At 37.8% G+C, this 19,261-nt stretch overlaps 1 protein-coding gene across 2 annotated transcripts in view; it reads left to right on the top strand.

The window, feature by feature from the left end:
* ARHGAP22 (Rho GTPase activating protein 22) overlaps positions 1-19,261 on the top strand; it is a 353,201-nt gene that overhangs the window by 77,879 nt on the left and 256,061 nt on the right. For both annotated transcript variants that reach the window (XM_078150900.1, XM_020997089.2), the window contains exon 3: positions 8,354-8,441. In XM_078150900.1, the coding sequence (XP_078007026.1) occupies positions 8,354-8,441 (88 nt within the window). The remainder of the gene's footprint in view (positions 1-8,353; positions 8,442-19,261) is intronic.

The following is a 19,261-nucleotide window of genomic DNA, read 5'->3' as shown; positions in this document are numbered from 1 at the left end:
TAGGGGATAAAACACCAACACACGCAATGATAATAAACAGTTTTACATAATAAATTAGGGAGCGACAGAACAAAATGCAATTGTATATGAATTCTGAGGAGGAATTTACTGAGGAGGAAAGATCCAGGAAGATTTGCTAGAAATGTTAGCATTTGAAATGAACTTTGAAGAATGAGGAAGAATTCACAAGGTGAAGACAAAGAGGAGGGTATTCTAGGGATAGGGACCAATATGAACAAAAGGATAGAAGCCTACGGTCACAGTGACTTTGAGGGAGTGGGAGGAGGTTGATGAAGGTTTGGCTGGAGTATGGAGACCGGGTATGGGAATGTTAAAACATGTCATAAGGCCAAATGTTATAAGATGAAATTTAATAAAAATATGTAAGATCCTACATGGAGATTGAAAAAATCATCTTCAGAAGTATAGGAGGGGCTACCCAATAGATCATGAGAGAAAGATCAAGGGGTTTTGGTGGGCTACAAATAACTAGATAAGACTCAACACTATGCTATGATAGCCAAAATTAAAATTAATGAAGTCTTGAGGTGCATTAAGACAACTTTCTCACAGTGTCCAGAAAAGGAGATTAAGATTCTTGATTCACTTTGCCCTGGTAAAACAACATCCAGAGTATAACGATATTTTTTGAAAAATAATTTTGAAAGGGCATAGAGAAGCTAAATCATGTTCAGAGGAAGGGACCATGCCTCATGAAGACCAGTTGAGGGAAATGGGTACATTTAACCTGGAGAAGATACAACTTAGGAGGTGATGTAGTAGCTATTGAAGTATGAATGTGGCCAACCATGGTTTCTAAGTTAGGTATGAAGGTAAGTGAAACCAGAGTAGCTGTGATGGATTTAGAGATCAAGGATAAGGGAAAGGACTAAAGGTCATGATAATTTTAGTGTGGATGAGCTTGGAGAGGTAGGATAGGAGATTGTAGAGGTGGAATTTCATAGTTTTATACTTTGGAAGTGACACAATTCTGTGAGATGGTAGATATCTATGGTATGACTGTTTGCACATGTGGTTAAAGAGAAGGAAGTGGATAGAGTTGACAAGGATGAAGAATTACATGTTCCAATTCTTAGCAGGATCATGGGGGTGATGACAGGGAGTGGAGAGGAAGACCATGAACCATCTCAAAGTCATTGAAAAAGTTAGAGCAAAAACCTTAATGTTAGTAGATAATAGCAATAAGGATGGTAAAGAGGTGGGATGAGTGAGCTATATGTTCTTCAAAAAAGAAAAGGTCAGTGAAGGAGGGTGATAGAGGAGTGGTCAGGGAGTAACAAAAGAGAGTAGGAAGTATATATAGCCGTTCTCCTTGGGAGGCAGGGGCCTTGGAGATTGTTTTGTCTTCAGTGGAAAGGATTGCTTCATATACTGTGGGTTCAGAATATAGACAAAATAAATATAATATAATTTTGGGATGTATCAGTCCAGAAGCTGGAGGATCAGGAAAAGCTCCAAATAAAAGACAGAGTTACCCTAGTCCCACCTTATGTCCCTGTAGTAGCAGCAATCATAGCTCTATATCAGTTATTTGCTCTTCAGGCAGCCACATACTATCATTTCTGATGATAGGCCTATACTTATTGCACTTGAGTTTAAGGGACTTGTAGACAGGAGTCTTATCTAAGCTGTCACCTTTACTCCTCATCAGCCTTCCACAAACATTCAGACTGAAAGAATGGTTCGGGTAAGGATGGCCTGAAGAAATTAAAGGAGAATGACCAACAAGACTTGTCAGATTGCTCATCATTCTCATGTCACTCCACATTGAACAACAGGATTTGGACCCACTGAATCATTAATAAGGAGATTTCTAAAGTCATGCCTCAACCTTCTCCATTCATACTTTGAGAAGAAATACAAGACAATAACAACACATTCAGAATACTTTTCTGTTTCCCCTACTCTTCACACAAGTTGACTACAAGTGTTCTTCTTTACTAGTATAAGAATTAACTCAAAGCCTCCACCATTTGGATAGGCTTATATATGGATGAAAGGTCAGGATTGTCATCAAGTGAGGCAATAACCTTGACCTCTGAGTTTAGCTCTGTGTGTGTGTGTGTGTGTGTGTGTGGTGTGTGTTTGTGTGTGTGCCAGGCCACATGGGAGAGTAGAAGGAGTTTTAGATTTGAGGAACTGGGGGAAGTTAGAGATAGCTAGGTGGTGCAGTGGGTAGACAATCAACTTCAGAAGTTGCTAGACTTCAAGTCAGGAGGACAAAGTTTCATTACTGGGCCAGTCACCTAACCCCTTTAGGTCTCAGTTCTGTAAAATGAGAAGGCTGGACACAAAAGCTTAGACTCAATACTGTCACTTTCAGCTCTAAATCTATGATCCTAATGTAAGGGTGGAGGTTGGGCCTGTTCCATTTTAGCTCTGATAACTTAACTAGGTAAAAAACAGAAACAAAAAAAATCATTTAAAAAAATGAATCGAATAATCAGAACTGAACGCGACCAAGGCCTGCACACTTCCTTGAATGAGTCAAAGTCATCTTTGGGAGTTGGGGGTGCCACCCTAAGAAATTTGTATGAAAGAAATGTTTCAGAACTGAAGGCAGATGTGTTCTGCTATGATCAGAGTAGCTTCTTCATATATGATAACTAGGTTTAGTCTAGCCTTCAGAAATCAAAATCATCAGGTACAGGGAAAGTTTAACAAAACTAAGGAAAGGTCTCCTTCAGAGACTCAAGTCCTTGGACCAAGATGTGATGTCCACTTCAAAAGAGAGAGGAGTCTGAGGGTTCTAGCAACTTAGCAAAGAGTGTCTTTTCTCTCTATTCTAAAGAACTTGGTGCCTGAGGCAAAGAATTTTGCCGTAGAAGAGAGGCCTTGTATATAGGACTCTGAAAGAGACAAAACAATTTACTCCTCAAGGAAAAAAAGCCATGAAGTTCTGGGTTTTTTTTCCTCTCCTCCTAGGGGAAGCTATTGCTCTCCTCCCATGGCAGAAGCAAGAAAGACTGTTTTTCTAAAAGATCTCTAAAAAAAAAAAAAAGCCTTTGGTCTCTGAACTGATAGAGTGTGGCAAAGTCCACTGTCCTCATGAAAAAGTCAAACACACCCTATGACCTCAATTGTAGAGACACTGCTGCCCCTTGTTCCAGATCCTTAAGTCCTGTAGCCAAGGCCTTTTGCTGAAGCCAGATGCTGGAACCAAAGAGAAGTTCGACATTCCACAGTCATGTATGTGTCCAGTAGAACTGTGCCTGGAGGCATCACTCAGAGACTGGAACTGCGAAATCATTAGCCAGCGGAGGCTATGCAACCTGCATCTGGTGGAACAGCATCCAGGAAAAGAGACTTGCAGAGGATTTTCCCAGTGGGAGCAAGTGAGGACATTGTCAGGAGGTATCTCTGCAGAATTAGATTGTTATCTTTCTCCTTACACATCCACTCTAGCCACATGCTTCCTTTATGTGTGCCTTTCCCATTGATTGGATGCATATTTATGGGAGGCTGTACTCCTAGTTTATGAGGGAAATGTTTTATTCCCACTTTTTTTACTATATTATTTTATTAAATGCCTTAGCTTTGAACGTTAATTGTATCTTTACTCAGCTGACAATTAAAGATGTGAAAACTTGTTAAGGACAAATGAGCTATGGCTTTGAGTGAATATAGACCCATGGAGTACCTTGAACCTCTGTTAGACTTCTCTGGGGGACCCACTCAATGAGTTGAAGGATTTCCTCAATGTGCTATACTGGCAATTAAAGAATGAGACCAAGAATCATTCCTGTTACTATATTTGATTCCATAGGTTGTGTCTAACATGGTCCTAAGGGTAAAAAAAAAGCATATCCCCTATCACCATGCTGATCAGCTGTTAAAAATGTTCCTGCCTGGGTGATGTCATAGCAGTATAACCTCCTCTTGAATCATCTAGCACTGATCTTTCTGTTATGCTTCCAGAGTCACAAAGTAAAGGAAGTTATACTTCTATGTATCACACAGATGTTGAATTAGAGTCATGTGGTAATTTCATCTTCTTGTTAAAAGATGATACTAGCTGTGAGGGTAGGAGAGCAGCTAGGTGGTGCAGTGGATAGACTACCAAGCCTGGAGTCAAGAAGATTCATCTTCCTGAGTTCAAATCTGGCCTCAGACATGCACTAGCTGTGTGACCCTGGGCAAATCACTTAACCTTTGTTTGCCTTAATCCACTGGAGTAGCAAATGGAAAACCATTCCAATATCTTTGCCAAGAAAACCCCATGGACAGTATGGTCCATGGGGTCACAGACAGAGACAAGTGAATAACATAGGATAGAGCACATTTTCTATGCAAGGAGGTGTTGTGGTGCTTTTCATTCCCTCTGAATTCCCTAGTGCTTATCCTTTTCTTGTGATTTCTAGGGTGCTTTTGACATTTTCAGATTTTTCAGATATTTTGAAAAGCTGTTTAAGGATACATAACACAATAGTTGCAGGAAAAGCCTTTTCAAATTGGACTATACCATTTGGCCTCAAAGGTTGACTTTTTACTTCCATTTCTATGTCCCTTTGTTAGTTGGATCTAACCCATTTGGCATTAGGGTTAATGAGGCAAGGTTCAGAGCCAATCCTCATAGGAGTCAATTAGTTTTACAATAAGAAAAAAATCCATTTCTCTACTCCCTGTGGGACCTTAAGCCCAGAAAGAAATTTTACAGATACATGTAGTTAAATCACAAGGGAAATTGGGTGAAAGAGCATAAATGTCCCTATGTATACTTGTCACTAATAGAAAGCTACTCAAAATCATGGCAAATCAGCAGCAACATCCTTTCATTAGGAGGACTTCCATTCTTCACCAGATGTGTTCTCATTAACGTGGATTCAAATCTCTGCAGAATGTAGTCCATCCACACATTCTCCCTATGTGCAAATAATGCCCTCCAATAAGCATTCATAGAAGAATTACCCAATGCACCAGAGAATTTTATCTTCACTTACCTATGTACATGTTATCCATCCCTCTCCCCTGAATAAAATTCAAGCTCTTTGAGGACAGAGACTGGTTTCGTTGTTGTGTTTGCATCTGTAACACATAGTAGGTGATAAGTAAATGCTTCCTGAATTGGGTTGAATTCTACTGGATTCTAGGGTATGTCATTAAAGGGATAGTTGGTTAGCATCTAGAAATGGAAGCAGTAATTACAAAGAGCCAACATGGCTTCATCAAGAACAGGTCATGGCAGACATCTCATTTCCTTTTTTCAATAAGATTACTAAAGACGTACATGAGGAGGAGGCTATGAATGTAATTTACCCAGACCGATTAAATAATTCATACTATTTTGGTGGAGAAGATGGAAAGATTTAGATCAGGCAATAACGCAATCAGATGACATCAGAACTAGATGGACTCAAAGAATTGGTTGTTAATGGCCCCAGGTCCAGAACCAAGAGCAACGTTTGGAAGTTATAAAAAGGCAAATTAAATCTCATGTCAACAACAACTTCCTTACAATTAGAAATGTCCAAAATTGGTGGTAAGTTTCCCATCCTTTGAAGAAGGTGGGCAACTACTTGCTGGATATGTTAGAGTCAGCCACTGTTGTTCAGTCATTTTCAGGCATGTCCAACCCTTTGTGACCCCATTTGGGCTAAATGAGGTGGCAAATTCCACTTCCATCTTTGTAAATTGGCTCTTGTATTGTTGGTGTCGATATAATGCCCATAGATAAAAAAGCAAGTTAGCTTAGAAGTCAGAGATAGTTGAATGGCAATAAGAAAACACATGAAATAAGAGAAAAGAAAGCTATTAGAATCTTGAATTTGAAATGAAAGCTTTACATTGATTTGAGTTGAATTATCCATGAACTTGTCCATTCAACTAATATTTATTGACCACCTTGTAGTTACAAGGCCATGCACATGATAGAAATGATGGAACAACAACAATTTAGATGGAAAAAAATGAATGAGACACAAAGAGCAGCTGTTGCATATTCTGAAACACCAGAATGATTTATTATTTACAGTCAGAAAACATCTGCTGTTGTTGTTGTTCAGTCGTTTTTCAGTTGTGTCCAACTTTTCATGACCCCATTTGGGGTTTTCTTGGCAAACATATTGGAGTAGTTTGCTATTTCCTTCTCCAGCTTGTTTTATAGATGAGGAACTGAAGCAAACAGGGTTCAGTGACTTGCCCAGGGTCACACAGCTAGCAAGTATCTAATGCCAGATTTGAACTCAGGAATATGAGTCTTCCTGACACCAGGCTTGGCACTCTATCTGCTGTGCCACCTAGCGTAACAAAATATATTTTGAAAACAAAGTCACCACTACTATGAGCAAGATGGATTTTCTTTTTCTTTTCTTTTTTTTTTTAAGGCAATTGGGGTTAAATGATTTGCCCAGGATCACACAGCTAGTAAGTGTCAATGTTTGGTCTGAGGCCAGATTTGAACTCAGATCTTATTGACTTCAGGGCCAGTGCTCTATCCACTGTAACACCTAGCTTCTCCAAGATGGATTTTCCATACAAAAGATCATAAATTTATAACTAGAAGGGACCATCGAGGTCATCCAGCCCGACTCCCTTATTTTACAGATGAAGATACTGAGAACCAAAGAGGCAAAGGAACTTACTTGGAGTTACACCAACAGGAAGGATGTTAAATTGATTATTAATTACTTGGAAACTTTGTTTCTTGGGGTTTTATTCACTATAGCTTCCTCTCTATTACACTGCCTCTCATGATTTGAGGTTATATTAACACTTTGAAGAGGTCATTGTTTAGTCCCATTTTATAGATGGGAAACACTGGGGTAGAAAGATAAAAGATCAGCTCAAAGTTGCAAGGCCACTCAGGATTGGAGCCAGAGATAGAACCTGACTTTCAATGAATCAATGATGAATTATAACTTAGCCTCCCAATAGAAAACCTTCCCAGCTTAAGAGTTGCTTCTGCACTTATTTCTTCCTAGTCATTTCTGAGTTATGAAGAAAGTAAGAACCTGATTTGATGACAATTCTTATCATCTGGATCTTTGGGTTATTACTTTAATTTCTCCAATTAAAGCATTTGTGCAGAAATCTATGATGTTGAAAGGTATAATACAGCTAGGATGAAAAATGTAGTTTTCTTGCTCTCCTAAAACATGAGATTCCAAAGGCTACAAGGGGCCTTTTCCTGGCATTTTGGAAAAGTAAGTGTTTGTAGTCCATTTTGCTATGATGGGCCATAAGGTCCTTGAGAGTAGAAATTGTTTCTTTTCATTTTTTCTCTTTTTTCCCCTCCCTACTTTTTGTCTATCTCCAGCACCTAGCTCAGTGCCAGGCGTATAGTAAGCATTTAATGAATATTTATTGATTTCTATTAAATTACAGGATAGTGTAACTGGGTATGTGTAAGTAAGGTATGTGAAGGTAATGACAATCCTAAAAGAGACTTGATTGGAATTGATTGGCCCAGCCTACAGTGGAACCTTTCCATTTGTAGGTCTCATTTCTAAAGCTATTTAAAAACAAATTTAGAAATTCTCTTCGCAGATGGGACAGTACAAATGACAATCCAGCTAAAGAAGAATTAAAGGGTCTAGATGGTGTTTGATGTCTGATCTGTATATTGATGAAGGGAAACCAAGTCATTGCTGTTGTATGGAGATTATTATTGATTAAAACTGGTAACTGAGGCAAGCAGAGCCTGGCAGCATGATCTCCTCAAAGAGGTCAAAGAGGATGTTGGCCCTTTGATGTCTGCATAGAGCCAGGGGTGGATATGTAGAGACAGACCACCAACTGGAAGGTGTCATTGTTATCAGAATTCACTATCATCATTTATAGAGGACTATAAGGTCAAACATGTCATCTTTGTTATCTTATTTGATCTTCACAGCAGACCTTTGAGAGTTGTTGTGAGTATTAAATTGTTATCCCCATTTTACAGGTGAGGAAGCTGAGACCGGCAGGATTTAATGACTCTTCCAGAGTCACAAAGCTAAGAAGTGACTGATATAGGGGCTGAACTCAGGTCTTTCTGACTCCAAATCCAGGACTCTATCTACTGTGCCTTTAGATGCACCATAGTCACCATCATCATCAGCAGCAGCAGCAGCAGCATCACTAATATTCACTGCTGATCAGTCCCCACTAGCTATGTGACCCTTATGCAGATTAAGGAGCTGAGTTTTTAATTGTAGATATTGGTAACTCTAGTTTCTTAATCTAGTTAAAATCTTCTTTCATATAAACCTTCTATCTCACAGAATATAGGAAATACTGAGCCAATCATACTGTGGCCCTGAACCTTTAGCCCTCTTATTTGTGACTGGTCATTATTCTGTTCCTTCCTCCTCCTTACACCCACTTTATGTTTGTGTTTTTGTGTCCATTTTAGGGATTTATTCCACTCCAAGGGAATCAGGTGACTGAGCTCCTTCCCAATCCTGAGGAACCAGGGAAGCACCTCTTTGAAATCGCCCCAGGTAGGCCAGTGGTTGTTTCATCTTTTCTCCACATTCAGACGGGTCAGGAGTTGTGAGTCTACAGAGAAGAACCCTGGTGATATCAGGGTTTAAACAGCACATATGATCTCTTTCAAATTACCTCTGATCTGGAATTGCTAGCTACAAGAATAATTCAGCATCTCACCTTATATCTATACAGCACTAGCATCTGTTTGAAAATATTTTAAAGTCACTCATTTCAGCATATAGCTACTTAATTAGTTCCCATCTGTAAAGTGGGATCAACAGGTTTGTTTTATTTGTGGTGTAATCATCAAAAATAAAGAAAACAAAGAGAAACAAACAAAACAAAATGTCCCAGCCCTTAACCCCTATGGGGTATGCCCCTAAAGGTGAGGTGCTTCTAACAGGTCTATAACTTCAGCTTTTACTGGACTTGAGGACAGTCACCACAGACTCCTGCCCCATGTCAGTGTTGCCTAGACTCTGATGCTCTATATCACCCTAGCTGTAATTAACAAGGCTCTCCAATCTATGACACTGAGTCCATAGACTCACAAGGGGCCAGTGTCACATATACTAGCAATGACTGAATTGACTTTCCAGGTTTAAATACAATAACTGATACAGTCTTAGTAGGAAGGTCACTGCATTCTCTCAACATTATAGTCATATTTGCTCCCTTCCAGCCTCTGAGTTCAGTTGCACAGTCTCCCCAAGGGTGCTAACACAAGATGAATCATTATAATAGCTATTGCCCCTTTGATAAAACTAGCTAATTTGAAGTTTAGCAAATGAGACTTGCACAAGGACAGAGAAAAGCCACCAAAAATCTCATTTATTTTGAGTTGTGAAAAAAAAAAACAGAATTTCAAATGTGAAGTTAATTTTTAAAAATCTATTATTTTTGACAGTAATATTCTAAAATGAAATTAATTTTTAAAGTTCCTTCAAGTTCAGAGTGATTAGCATAATTGTTTTTGAACTCAATAAAAGCATTTTCTTTTTAAATGGATTCCACAGTGGCTTAAGTCATGAATAACATTGTTCTCTGCACTTGGGAAGGTGCAATTTGCCTTTCAAGTAAGCCAGTTTCTTCAGATAGGCACTAATACATCTAACCTTTACTGGCACCCCCATCCTAATTAAAAATATTCATTCTTCAGTGTCCATCAATCAATAAACTTTTAATCAGTAATCACTTCTTAAGCAGCTACCGTATGTCAGGCACTTTGCTGGGGATATAAAAAGAAGCAAAACATAGTCCCTGCCCCCAAGGAGCTTACAATCTAGTGGGGGAGACAATACACAAACAAATCTATAGAAAGCAAGCTATATACAATTTAAATAGCAAATCTGTGCATGTCATGATTGTGAGCCATTTCGTTTTAACAACTGGTATGAGTATTTTAAGCCCCGTGGTTTATAACCTAGAAGGTACTGTTGCTTTTTCATCTCATCCCTACTTCTGGATAATTAAATTACCTGAATTTTTAAAAGAATTATGTATCTTAAGGGGCTGCAGAAACTTAATTTAGCCTAGTGTATTTTGTGCAGTCTCCCAATTGCCTGTAAGTAGTCAAATTGTTTTTGCTGTTAGATAAGAGTGTTTTAGAATTAAATCAGAAGAGGAGAGTAAATTTAATAGGTCTGGGTAAAGAATAAAGCCTATTTGGTAAAATTCTATTTTAAAGGAAATCAATCAATAATGGAAAAGTAATTCACAATGATAGAACAGACTTTCTAGTCACAGAGGTACAAATGGGTATTTCACAAATGAGCAAAGTGAATTAGGGGCTAAAAAAATGCTGGAACTAGTTGTAATCTTTTCAAGGAGATCAAAACAGTGCCTTTGGTGCCAGTGAAAGGCAAGGAGAAAGGATAAGGGAAAGATGTCTAAATTTGTGCATGCCAAAGGCTTCTTCAGGAGTGCATCGATTTATACAGGTTTTAGGAGTTTCTCCCTTCTTTCCATTTGTTTGCATAAACAAATCTTTCTGGAGAGTTCATATGCTGCTACTGAGGCTAATCCGAGAAACAGAGCATTCAAAATGTGTGTGTTTCTCAGATCAATCTTTAAGGATCAAGGTAAATTTGTATGCCTAGCAGAATCTAGACTAGATATACATGCATGTCATCTGGGCTATTCTTTCTTTCATCAAAGGGAACTATAGGAACATAGATTCTCTCTTTGCTACCCAAAACTAAGCCATAGTAGCTTAAAGAATACTTCTTTCTCCAATTACTTGTCCCCACCTTTGGTCAAATGTGGAATCGCAATGATAGCTTCTAGATTTGGCTTAGAGAGGCTAATGTGTTCTCTGTGGTGCAAGCTCTTTCTTTAATAGCAAAAAGAAAATTTAGCTTATAAACTCACCAGTAAACAGCACCAACTCATGGATAATGTATTCCATTTTTTCATATTCCTTTTCAGTATAGACTGGGAAGCTACAAACTCAAGTTGTCAGATATAATTATCCAAAAACTCAGAATTAAACTTAATGCCTGACCATCATAATTAATCTTAAGTGCTTGATAATATGCATTCCTCTATTCCTTTAATTGTTTTTAACTATTCTTAATGCTAATTGTTCTTTTTTACATTATGTTTAATGTAAGTGAAAATCATTTTTGGAAATAGATAGGGTACAAATTCAATAAATAAGTAAATGTTCCTTGACTTCGTGTTGAGAACATTATCACCTTTGAGATGAAAATGTTAGCAAATGATCATTTTATATTTTGAAGTTCTTTATTTCTAAACTACTCTAATATAGGCCTCCTGGCAGAGAGATCGAAAATGGGGATCTCAGGTGGGAAATGATTTCTAAGAAAGAAAACTAGAGCAATCTGAATATATACATATGGATATGTGTATGTAGATATAATACAAATCTGTGATGAAAAGCTGATAACCCCAGGAAGAATAAGGGGTGCTTTTTTTTAAAACCTAATAACCAAGAGTTTGGAGGAAAATGATATCTAGCAAAAAAAAAAAAGAACAAGAGAATGCTGAAAAAGCACGGATCTAGAGGACACAGTTTTTAATGGGCAGAGAGGATATGATTTGTGAGAGAAGAATGATTTATCAGCTGGTAGATTCATTTTATGTTCTGCCTATATATTAATTAATTAATTATTAATATATTAATTCCTATCTAATGAGATCTCAGTTTGTAAAAACACAAGAATATTTTTCTGTTGAAGCCTGTGATGACATGGCATTTCTTATTATGGGGGCCATGTTGGATCACATCTGAAGGTTTAATAAGAACCCCCAAAAGGATTTACAACACTAGAACCAATAATACGAAGAGTATAGTATCACACAGTAGTAGCTATGAAAATGACAATAAAAAACCACAACAACACAACAAAAATAATAACTTATGCACATGGTGCTTTAAAGTATGTGCAATATTTTACATTTGTTACCTCATTAGAGCCTCTCAACAATTCTGTGGGATGGATGATATGCTATTAGCCCTATTTTACAAACTAGGAAATTGTGACTCAGAGAAGAAACTTGACTTGCCTATTGTCACTCAGCTAAGAAGTGTTAATGTCAGAATTTGGACCTTGATCTTCTTGCCTAGAAGCTTATTCTACCCACTACACCATGTTGCTGCCTCAAGTGCTGGGGTCTTGATAACAACTCTATTTTGTTGAAGCAGCAGCATCAGATTTTAGGATTTGCCTTTATTTCATTCTGGTCCATTTCTAGGGTATTTCTTGGAATAGAAGACCAAAGAGGTAAGGCGAAATGGCTTGACAACATGTCAATGAGTCCCTTTGTGCATTCAGAGTCTTTAAGCAATCTGAAAAGACATGTGTGGTCTAAAGGAAACCCAAAGGACCTGATCTGGGCTCAGGTAGCTCTAGGGTGGCTGACCAATTCCTGGGTTAGTACTTGTGGTCCAGAGAGCAAGATCTGTGTGAATTATAAATAATCTTTGCATCTTCATCCAGACTACCCAAGAAGCCCCTGTATGGAAATAAAAATCATGTTTAATTTTGTTCTCTTTTTTTTTTTTAACAAATATCTCATTTTATTCCCGTATCAAACCTAAATTAGCAGTGGACTAACCTGATTCAGGCCTAGCCCAGAACACCAAATTTTCTTAATGGAAATCTATCCCCTCTGTTGGAGCTTTGTACATTATCCTGAACTTGAATTTCATACAGTCACTTGTTCCTTTTCTATCTGAGGCCATACTTAGGAGGTTGTCCTCTTTCAAATGAATTTGTCCAAAAGACATAACTGGTTATAAGTCTCCATGTCTTCTCTGTCTTCTGAAACTCTAAAGCACAAGTTAAGAGGTAAACGTGGCTCTTGTCCAAACATAAACAGGTATGGAGTAATGCCGTAATTCTTAGTAGCATCCCCATGCCCTAGAAATGGCAGATTTTGAGCCTACTGGGTCTTCTCAGACATCAAGGTTCTTAGTAAATTCAATAATGTGCAATTAAAACACTGGCTGATGATATCTCTGAGAATGGTAAGGCATATATCTCTATTTAGACCTTGATTCTGACATCTAGAGTAGAATGGATCCTGACATGGAAATCATATACCAAGAAATACATATCCTCCAATAACTTGGTCACTATAGAAGCTTCTCGGTTCTCGGTTGGGTCAGCAACATACTGAATGAAATAGTCATCACTAGTATGTTACTCATATTCTTTCTGTCAAATATTTTCTCCTTCCTTTCCCATATGGGCTATCTTTTGAGATATCCAATAAGTACTTCAAACTCAATTTTCCATAACCAAACTGAACTCATCATTCTCCCCTTCCCCAAATCTATCTCTCCTTTCAACTCCCCTGTTTTTGTTCATAGAGCCATTATCTTATTCTTCATCCAATTACCATGGTTCCTAACTTCAGAAATGCCCATGAATCTTCTTCCTCCTTCACCCACCATATCCAGTCGATTGTCAAATCTTACAATGTGATGGATGGATCACTGGATCTGAAGTTGGGAAAACCTGGCTTAAAATCCTAACCCAGATACTTACTAGCTTTTTTAAATCTTAATAGTATTTTAGTTTTTCAATTACATATAAAGATAGTTTTCAGCATTCATGTTTATAAAATTTTGAGTTCCAAATTTTTCTCTCTCCCTTCTCTCCCCCCTCCCCAAGACGGCAAGCAATCTGATAAAGGTTATACATGTACAGTCATATTAAACATATCTCCACATTAGTCATGTTGTGAAAGAAGAATCAGAACAAAAGGGGAAAATAATGAGAAAGAAAAAAAGTGAAAATAATATGCTTCAATCTGCATTCAGACTCCATAGTTCTTTCTCTGGATGTTGATAGTAATGCCCATCACGAGTCTTTTGGAATTGTCTTGTATTATTGTATTGCTGAGAAGACTAAGCCTATAGTTTTATTCTCTTACTGGAGAACCAAGATAGCACATTTTCTGAAGTATTTGGATCTTGAGAGGCTCAGCAGCCTAAGCAAATGCCAGAGACAAATACTAAAGAAATCTATATTGAAATAATAGGATTGTCACTCTCTCACTCACCACATTAACAATTCAACCCAAATATAAATCCCAACAGAAATACTGGCACATAGTAAGTGCATAATAAATGTCTATTGACTGAAAAGTAGCAAGAGTGCTGGACTTGTAGTCAGGAGAGACTTGGATGTAAATCCTACTTCTTATTGTGGTGAGCCAGTCATTTAAATGTCCCTAATCTTCTTTTTCCTCACCTGCAAAAAATCGAAATAATAATGGTTCTTCCATTACTCCAACAATGTTGTTGTGAGAAGCAAATGGTATAATTATAAATTACTTTAAAAACCTAACATATTCTACAAATGTTGGTTATTAGTAATAATTTAAAATGATCATCATGAAAAAAGAGTCCCCTTACCCAACTAATGTTCATTTCCAGATGCATTTACTCATCTGACTGCATGCAGGGAAATTCATAGAATCTACAGGTTTACCAGTTTACCCCATTTCTCTGCCTCTATCCAGAACTTTAAAAAAAATACTTTAAATGCTTCATGGTATCTCATCACCAAAGCTTCACCATTCCAGATGTACAGAAGAATCTGCCTGTTGCAATAAGCATAAAAAAAAAAACAAGATAGGAAAGTCCTGGCTAGACTCTACTCTCAAAAGTATCTGGAGGTGTTAGTGGATTGCAAGCTTATCATGAGTCAACAAAGTGATGGGATAGCCAAAAAACGAATTTAATCTTAGGATGTAATAAGAAAGACAGAGTGTCCAGGATAAAGGAGGTCCCTTTGTACTCTGCCTTAAGCAGCTGGTAATATTACATCTGGATTGTTGGGGTGTATGTTTTGTATTCCTTCTAAGAAGGATTAGCTGAATAATAATGTCAGGAGGAGGAGGATCAGAATAACAGGCCTTGAAATCCGTCACAGAGTGACTTAGTTAAAGGAATTGGAGGTGTTTAGCCTGGAGAAGACTTAGGAAAGGACATGGTAAACGCCTTTATGTACTTAAGAAGTGTTGTCATGTGGAAGGAGGATTGTGAAGCTTGGCCACAGAGGCCAGAACCAGAAGCAGTGGGTGAAAGTGTGAGATGGCCAAATTTAGGCTTAATGCAAAGGGAAGCTTGGTGATCAGAGCTATTCGAAAGTGCAGATGTCTGCAGCTGGAGGTATAGTGACTTCTCCCTCTCTCACTAGAGGCTTTCAATAAAAGCTGGATGACCCTCATCAGGGATTACAGAGGGGATTTTTCTCCAGGTGTGGATTGGACTAGATGGTGGCTCCCTTCAAAGGCTGAAATTCTTACCTGAAGTTTCAGTGTTTAACAGGAGCTGAATTCTGGGCTGATGGCACATTTTGTGAGCAGTCAGTGGTATGCTGTCATTAAACCACTGACTGATCCATTTCCTTCCACTGCTCAAGCTAAGGAAATACATAGCCCTGCTGTGTGGTAGCTCAGGCATCCAAGTTCAGTTTTGTCTGGCTTGTGGGATATTAACAATTACAGGAGCTAAATGCCAACCTAGTTCATGATTACTGTTATCCCTCGGATTTATTCCTGATTGTTCCTTTGTGCATTTGTCTCACCTGTTTCCTTCCACTATTCAACAAAGACTTCTTAGGCACTTACTCTAGGTAGGGCCTGATGCTCAGTACTGGGCATAACCAAGATAAATACGATGTTGTTTCTAAGGACCCTATGATCTATTTATTATTATCATTATTATTATTATTTTAGCTTTCAGCATTCACTTTTATAAGATTTTGAGTTCCAAATTTTTTCTCCCTCTTTACTCCCCAAGATGGGAAGCAATCTGGTATAGGCTGTACAAGTACAATCATATAAAACATAAGTCCACATTAGTGATTTTGTAAAGAATCAGAACAAAACGGAAAAACCAAGAGAAAGAAAAAACAAAAAGGAGAATATAGTATGCTTCCATCTGCATTCAGAATCCATAGTTCTTTCTCTGGATGTGGATAGCATTTTCCATCATGAGTCTTTTGGAGTTGTCTTGGATCATTGTATTGCTGAGAAGAGCTGACTATTAAAGTTGATCATTATCACACAATGTGTCTTTTACTATGTACAATGTTCTCCTGGTTCTGCTCATTTCACTCAGCATCAGTTCATGTACATCTTTCCAGGTTTTTCTGCAATCTGCCTGCTCATTATTTCTTATAGCACAATAGTATTCCGTAACATTCATACACCACAACTTGTTCAGCCATTCGCAATTAATGGGCATCCCCTCAATTTCCAATTCTTTGCCACCACAAAAAGAGCTGCTATAAATATTTTTGTACATATTAGTCCTTTTCCTTTTTTATGATTTCTTTGGGATATATAGCTAGTAGTGATATTGCTGAGCATATGCCCAGTTTTATAGCTCTTGCATAAGGACCTTATGATCTAAAAGACTGCTTAAGTGATAATAAAACTAGAATCAAGTAAGGGCACAGGAAGAGTCAAGATGAAGTGCTATAAGAAAATCGAGGACACAGAGATTGCTTTTGAGGGAGAAAAGAGGGTTGGAGCATCAAGGAAAGCTTCATGGAAAAGGCAACACTTACACTGTGTTTAGAAGAAAGAGAATGGGGACAGCTAGGTGGCGCAGTGGATAGAGCACCGGCCCTGGATTCAGGAGGACCTGAGTTCAAATCCAGCCTCAGACACATAACACTTACTAGCTGTGTGGCCCTGGGCAAGTCACTTAACCTGGTGGAGATAATGTATTTGGGCTATGAGGGATGATGGTCTGTGCTAAGTGCCCAAAGTTGAGAAAAAATAGATTGAGAGTGAAGAAGAGCCAATAAACCTGTTTGCTGGAATGAATAATGTGGCGAAGGAAGTAGAATGAATTCATGCTGGAAATAGATTAGCTAATTCCTTAGAATGAGTCTAAGTTGTTTCTATTGTAAGCTCCTTGAAAGTCAGGATTGTTTCATTCTTCATATTTGTGTTCTGACATCTGGCACAGTGCCCAACACATAGCATCATATCCTCACCCCCACCTACCCTGCCCCTAGTAGAATATCAGCACTTGGAGAGCAGGAACTATCGCAATTTTGTCTTTGTATCACCAGCACTTGGCACAATATTTGGCAAATAAGGGAGGCTTAATAAAATATTTGATTAGTTGGTTGATTCTAGTGGCAATAAAGAGTTATTGGAGGTCTTAGAGTTGGCATAGTGACATACCTGGACCTTGGCAGTGGCAGAGAAATGGAATGGAGGTTGGAGAGATTGGAGGCAAGGAGATCCATTAAAAAGCAATCTCAATAACCCAATGAAGAGGCTATGAAGACCTGAACCAACCTGGTGTCTGTGTGACTGGACAGAGTCTGCAATTGTTACTGGCCTTCCTTGATTTCTAAAGTCTATTGTCTGATTTTTGCAGCAAACTTGAGATTACGCTGGGAAATTGAGCTACCATTAAAATATTTATGATCATACCCTGACATGTGGCTTTTATAATTATTGATTGTTTCATGCTGGCAAAGAATTTTATAAGCTAGGTTAGTCATCCCAGAATCAATGCTATTCATTGTCCTGTAATTGCCATTTCCCGTTGTGAATAGAAGGTTTGTAAGAAAAGCTGATCAAGTTAGCAAGCAGTTTCAACTAAACCCAACCAGTCCACACCTAGTAGAGTGAGCCTACTTCTTTAAATCATGTTAGTGGCTCTGCTCATTTCATTCTTCATCAGGCTAGAAAAAATCCAAAAAGTCTTCATTTTTATAATATTCACAGCATAACTAGTTCTCCTGCTTCTGCTCACTTTATTTTGCATTAGTTCATATAGTCTTACCATGCTTTTCTGTAGTCATCTATTTCCTCATCTCTTACAGCACAATAATGCTTCTCACATTCATACACCACAACTTATTCAGCCCAGGAGAACAATTTATACAATAACAACAATACTGTAAAAACAAATAACTTTGAAAGCTGTGAGAAGTAGGAGCCATATAATGACCATTCTTAATTCTCAAAGACAGATGATGAAAGTTGCCCATCATTAGAGAGTTGATGCATTTAGAACATAGAATGAGACATATATTTTTGTATATAGCCATTGAGTGAATTTGCATCAAGCAATATTTGTTTTTTGTTACAATTGCATATTTGTTACAATAAATTTGTTTTTCTTTTCTTTCTTTCCAGTGGTATGGGGAGTGGTGGAAGGGAAATAAAAGAGATTTCTGTTAATGTTAATTTTTTTTTAATTGAGAGGTAGGGGGTGCTACAGATGTGGAATGTTGCATGCACTTTGAGGTGAATTCACTGTACTGTTATTTTTACTTAACTGTTTTGCTTTGTTACAAGAAAGTCCTCATGAAGTGGGGGTAATCTATAAATGTATATTATGTAAAAAATAAACCACATTAATAAAAATTAGTCAGGTTGTGTAATCTGCATTGAGTGTAATGAAGTTCTTATGTCCTAGCTAGACCATGCCCACTAATGCTGAAACGCATCAGATTTTGTTTTGGGCTCTTAGATTTTCCCAGATGAGACTTTGCAGCTTTTCTAGACCACTAAAGGGTTTGCTTCTAAAGATTCTTGTAACCCACCCTACTGTTTCTACTATTTACTAGACATTTTACCCTAGCAGTATAACCATGAATAAGTAATTGGATCATAGGTCCAGGGAGAGTAGCAGATTTCTAATCCAACAGCCTTATTTTACAGAGAAGGAAACTGAGTCTCAGAAAAATTCAGTGACTTACCTAGAATCACGTGGGTAGCAAGTGTCAAAGGTGGGATCTGAACCCTGATCTTCTGACTCCAAGGAAAGTGGTCTTTCCACTTCATCAAATCAATTATACTCTTGGATCCTCTGTTCAATCAGCTGAAAAATGGGAATGATAATACCTGTATTAGCTACATGAAAGGATTGGAAACAATAAGGTCTATAAAGTACTCTGTACTTTATAAAGAAATGCATAATAATAACTTGTATGGGTCTAGTACTTTTAAATATATAAAGTGCTTTCCTTTACAACTTAGTGACATAGAGAGCAGAGGTATCATTCTCCCCATTTGACACAAGAATATTAAGACTCAGAGAGACAAAAATGGCTTGCTTGTAGTCACATAGTTTGTACTTTTAAAAAGTTTTCTTTGACTTTAAGTTTCACTAATGTATTTTGTTTTTACATTACATTTACACGTTACTCTCATTTCATAAAAAGTCCCTTGTAAAAGAGTTAAGTAAAATCAATAATAGTCACCTCATTTGAAAGTACATTCAACATTTTACATGTAGCACCTCCCACTCTGTATTAAAAAAATAATAACAGATTTTTCCTTCCTCCTGCACCTCACTCCATTGGGGGGGAAACAAATT

The sequence above is a fragment of the Phascolarctos cinereus genome, unplaced genomic scaffold, assembly GCF_003287225.1.
Source record: "Phascolarctos cinereus isolate Bilbo 61053 unplaced genomic scaffold, phaCin_HiC Scaffold_3;HRSCAF=262, whole genome shotgun sequence".
NCBI classification, from domain to species: domain Eukaryota; kingdom Metazoa; phylum Chordata; class Mammalia; order Diprotodontia; family Phascolarctidae; genus Phascolarctos; species Phascolarctos cinereus.
The sequence above is the reverse complement of the archived record's forward strand: the minus strand, read 5'-3'. Positions and strand labels throughout refer to the sequence as shown.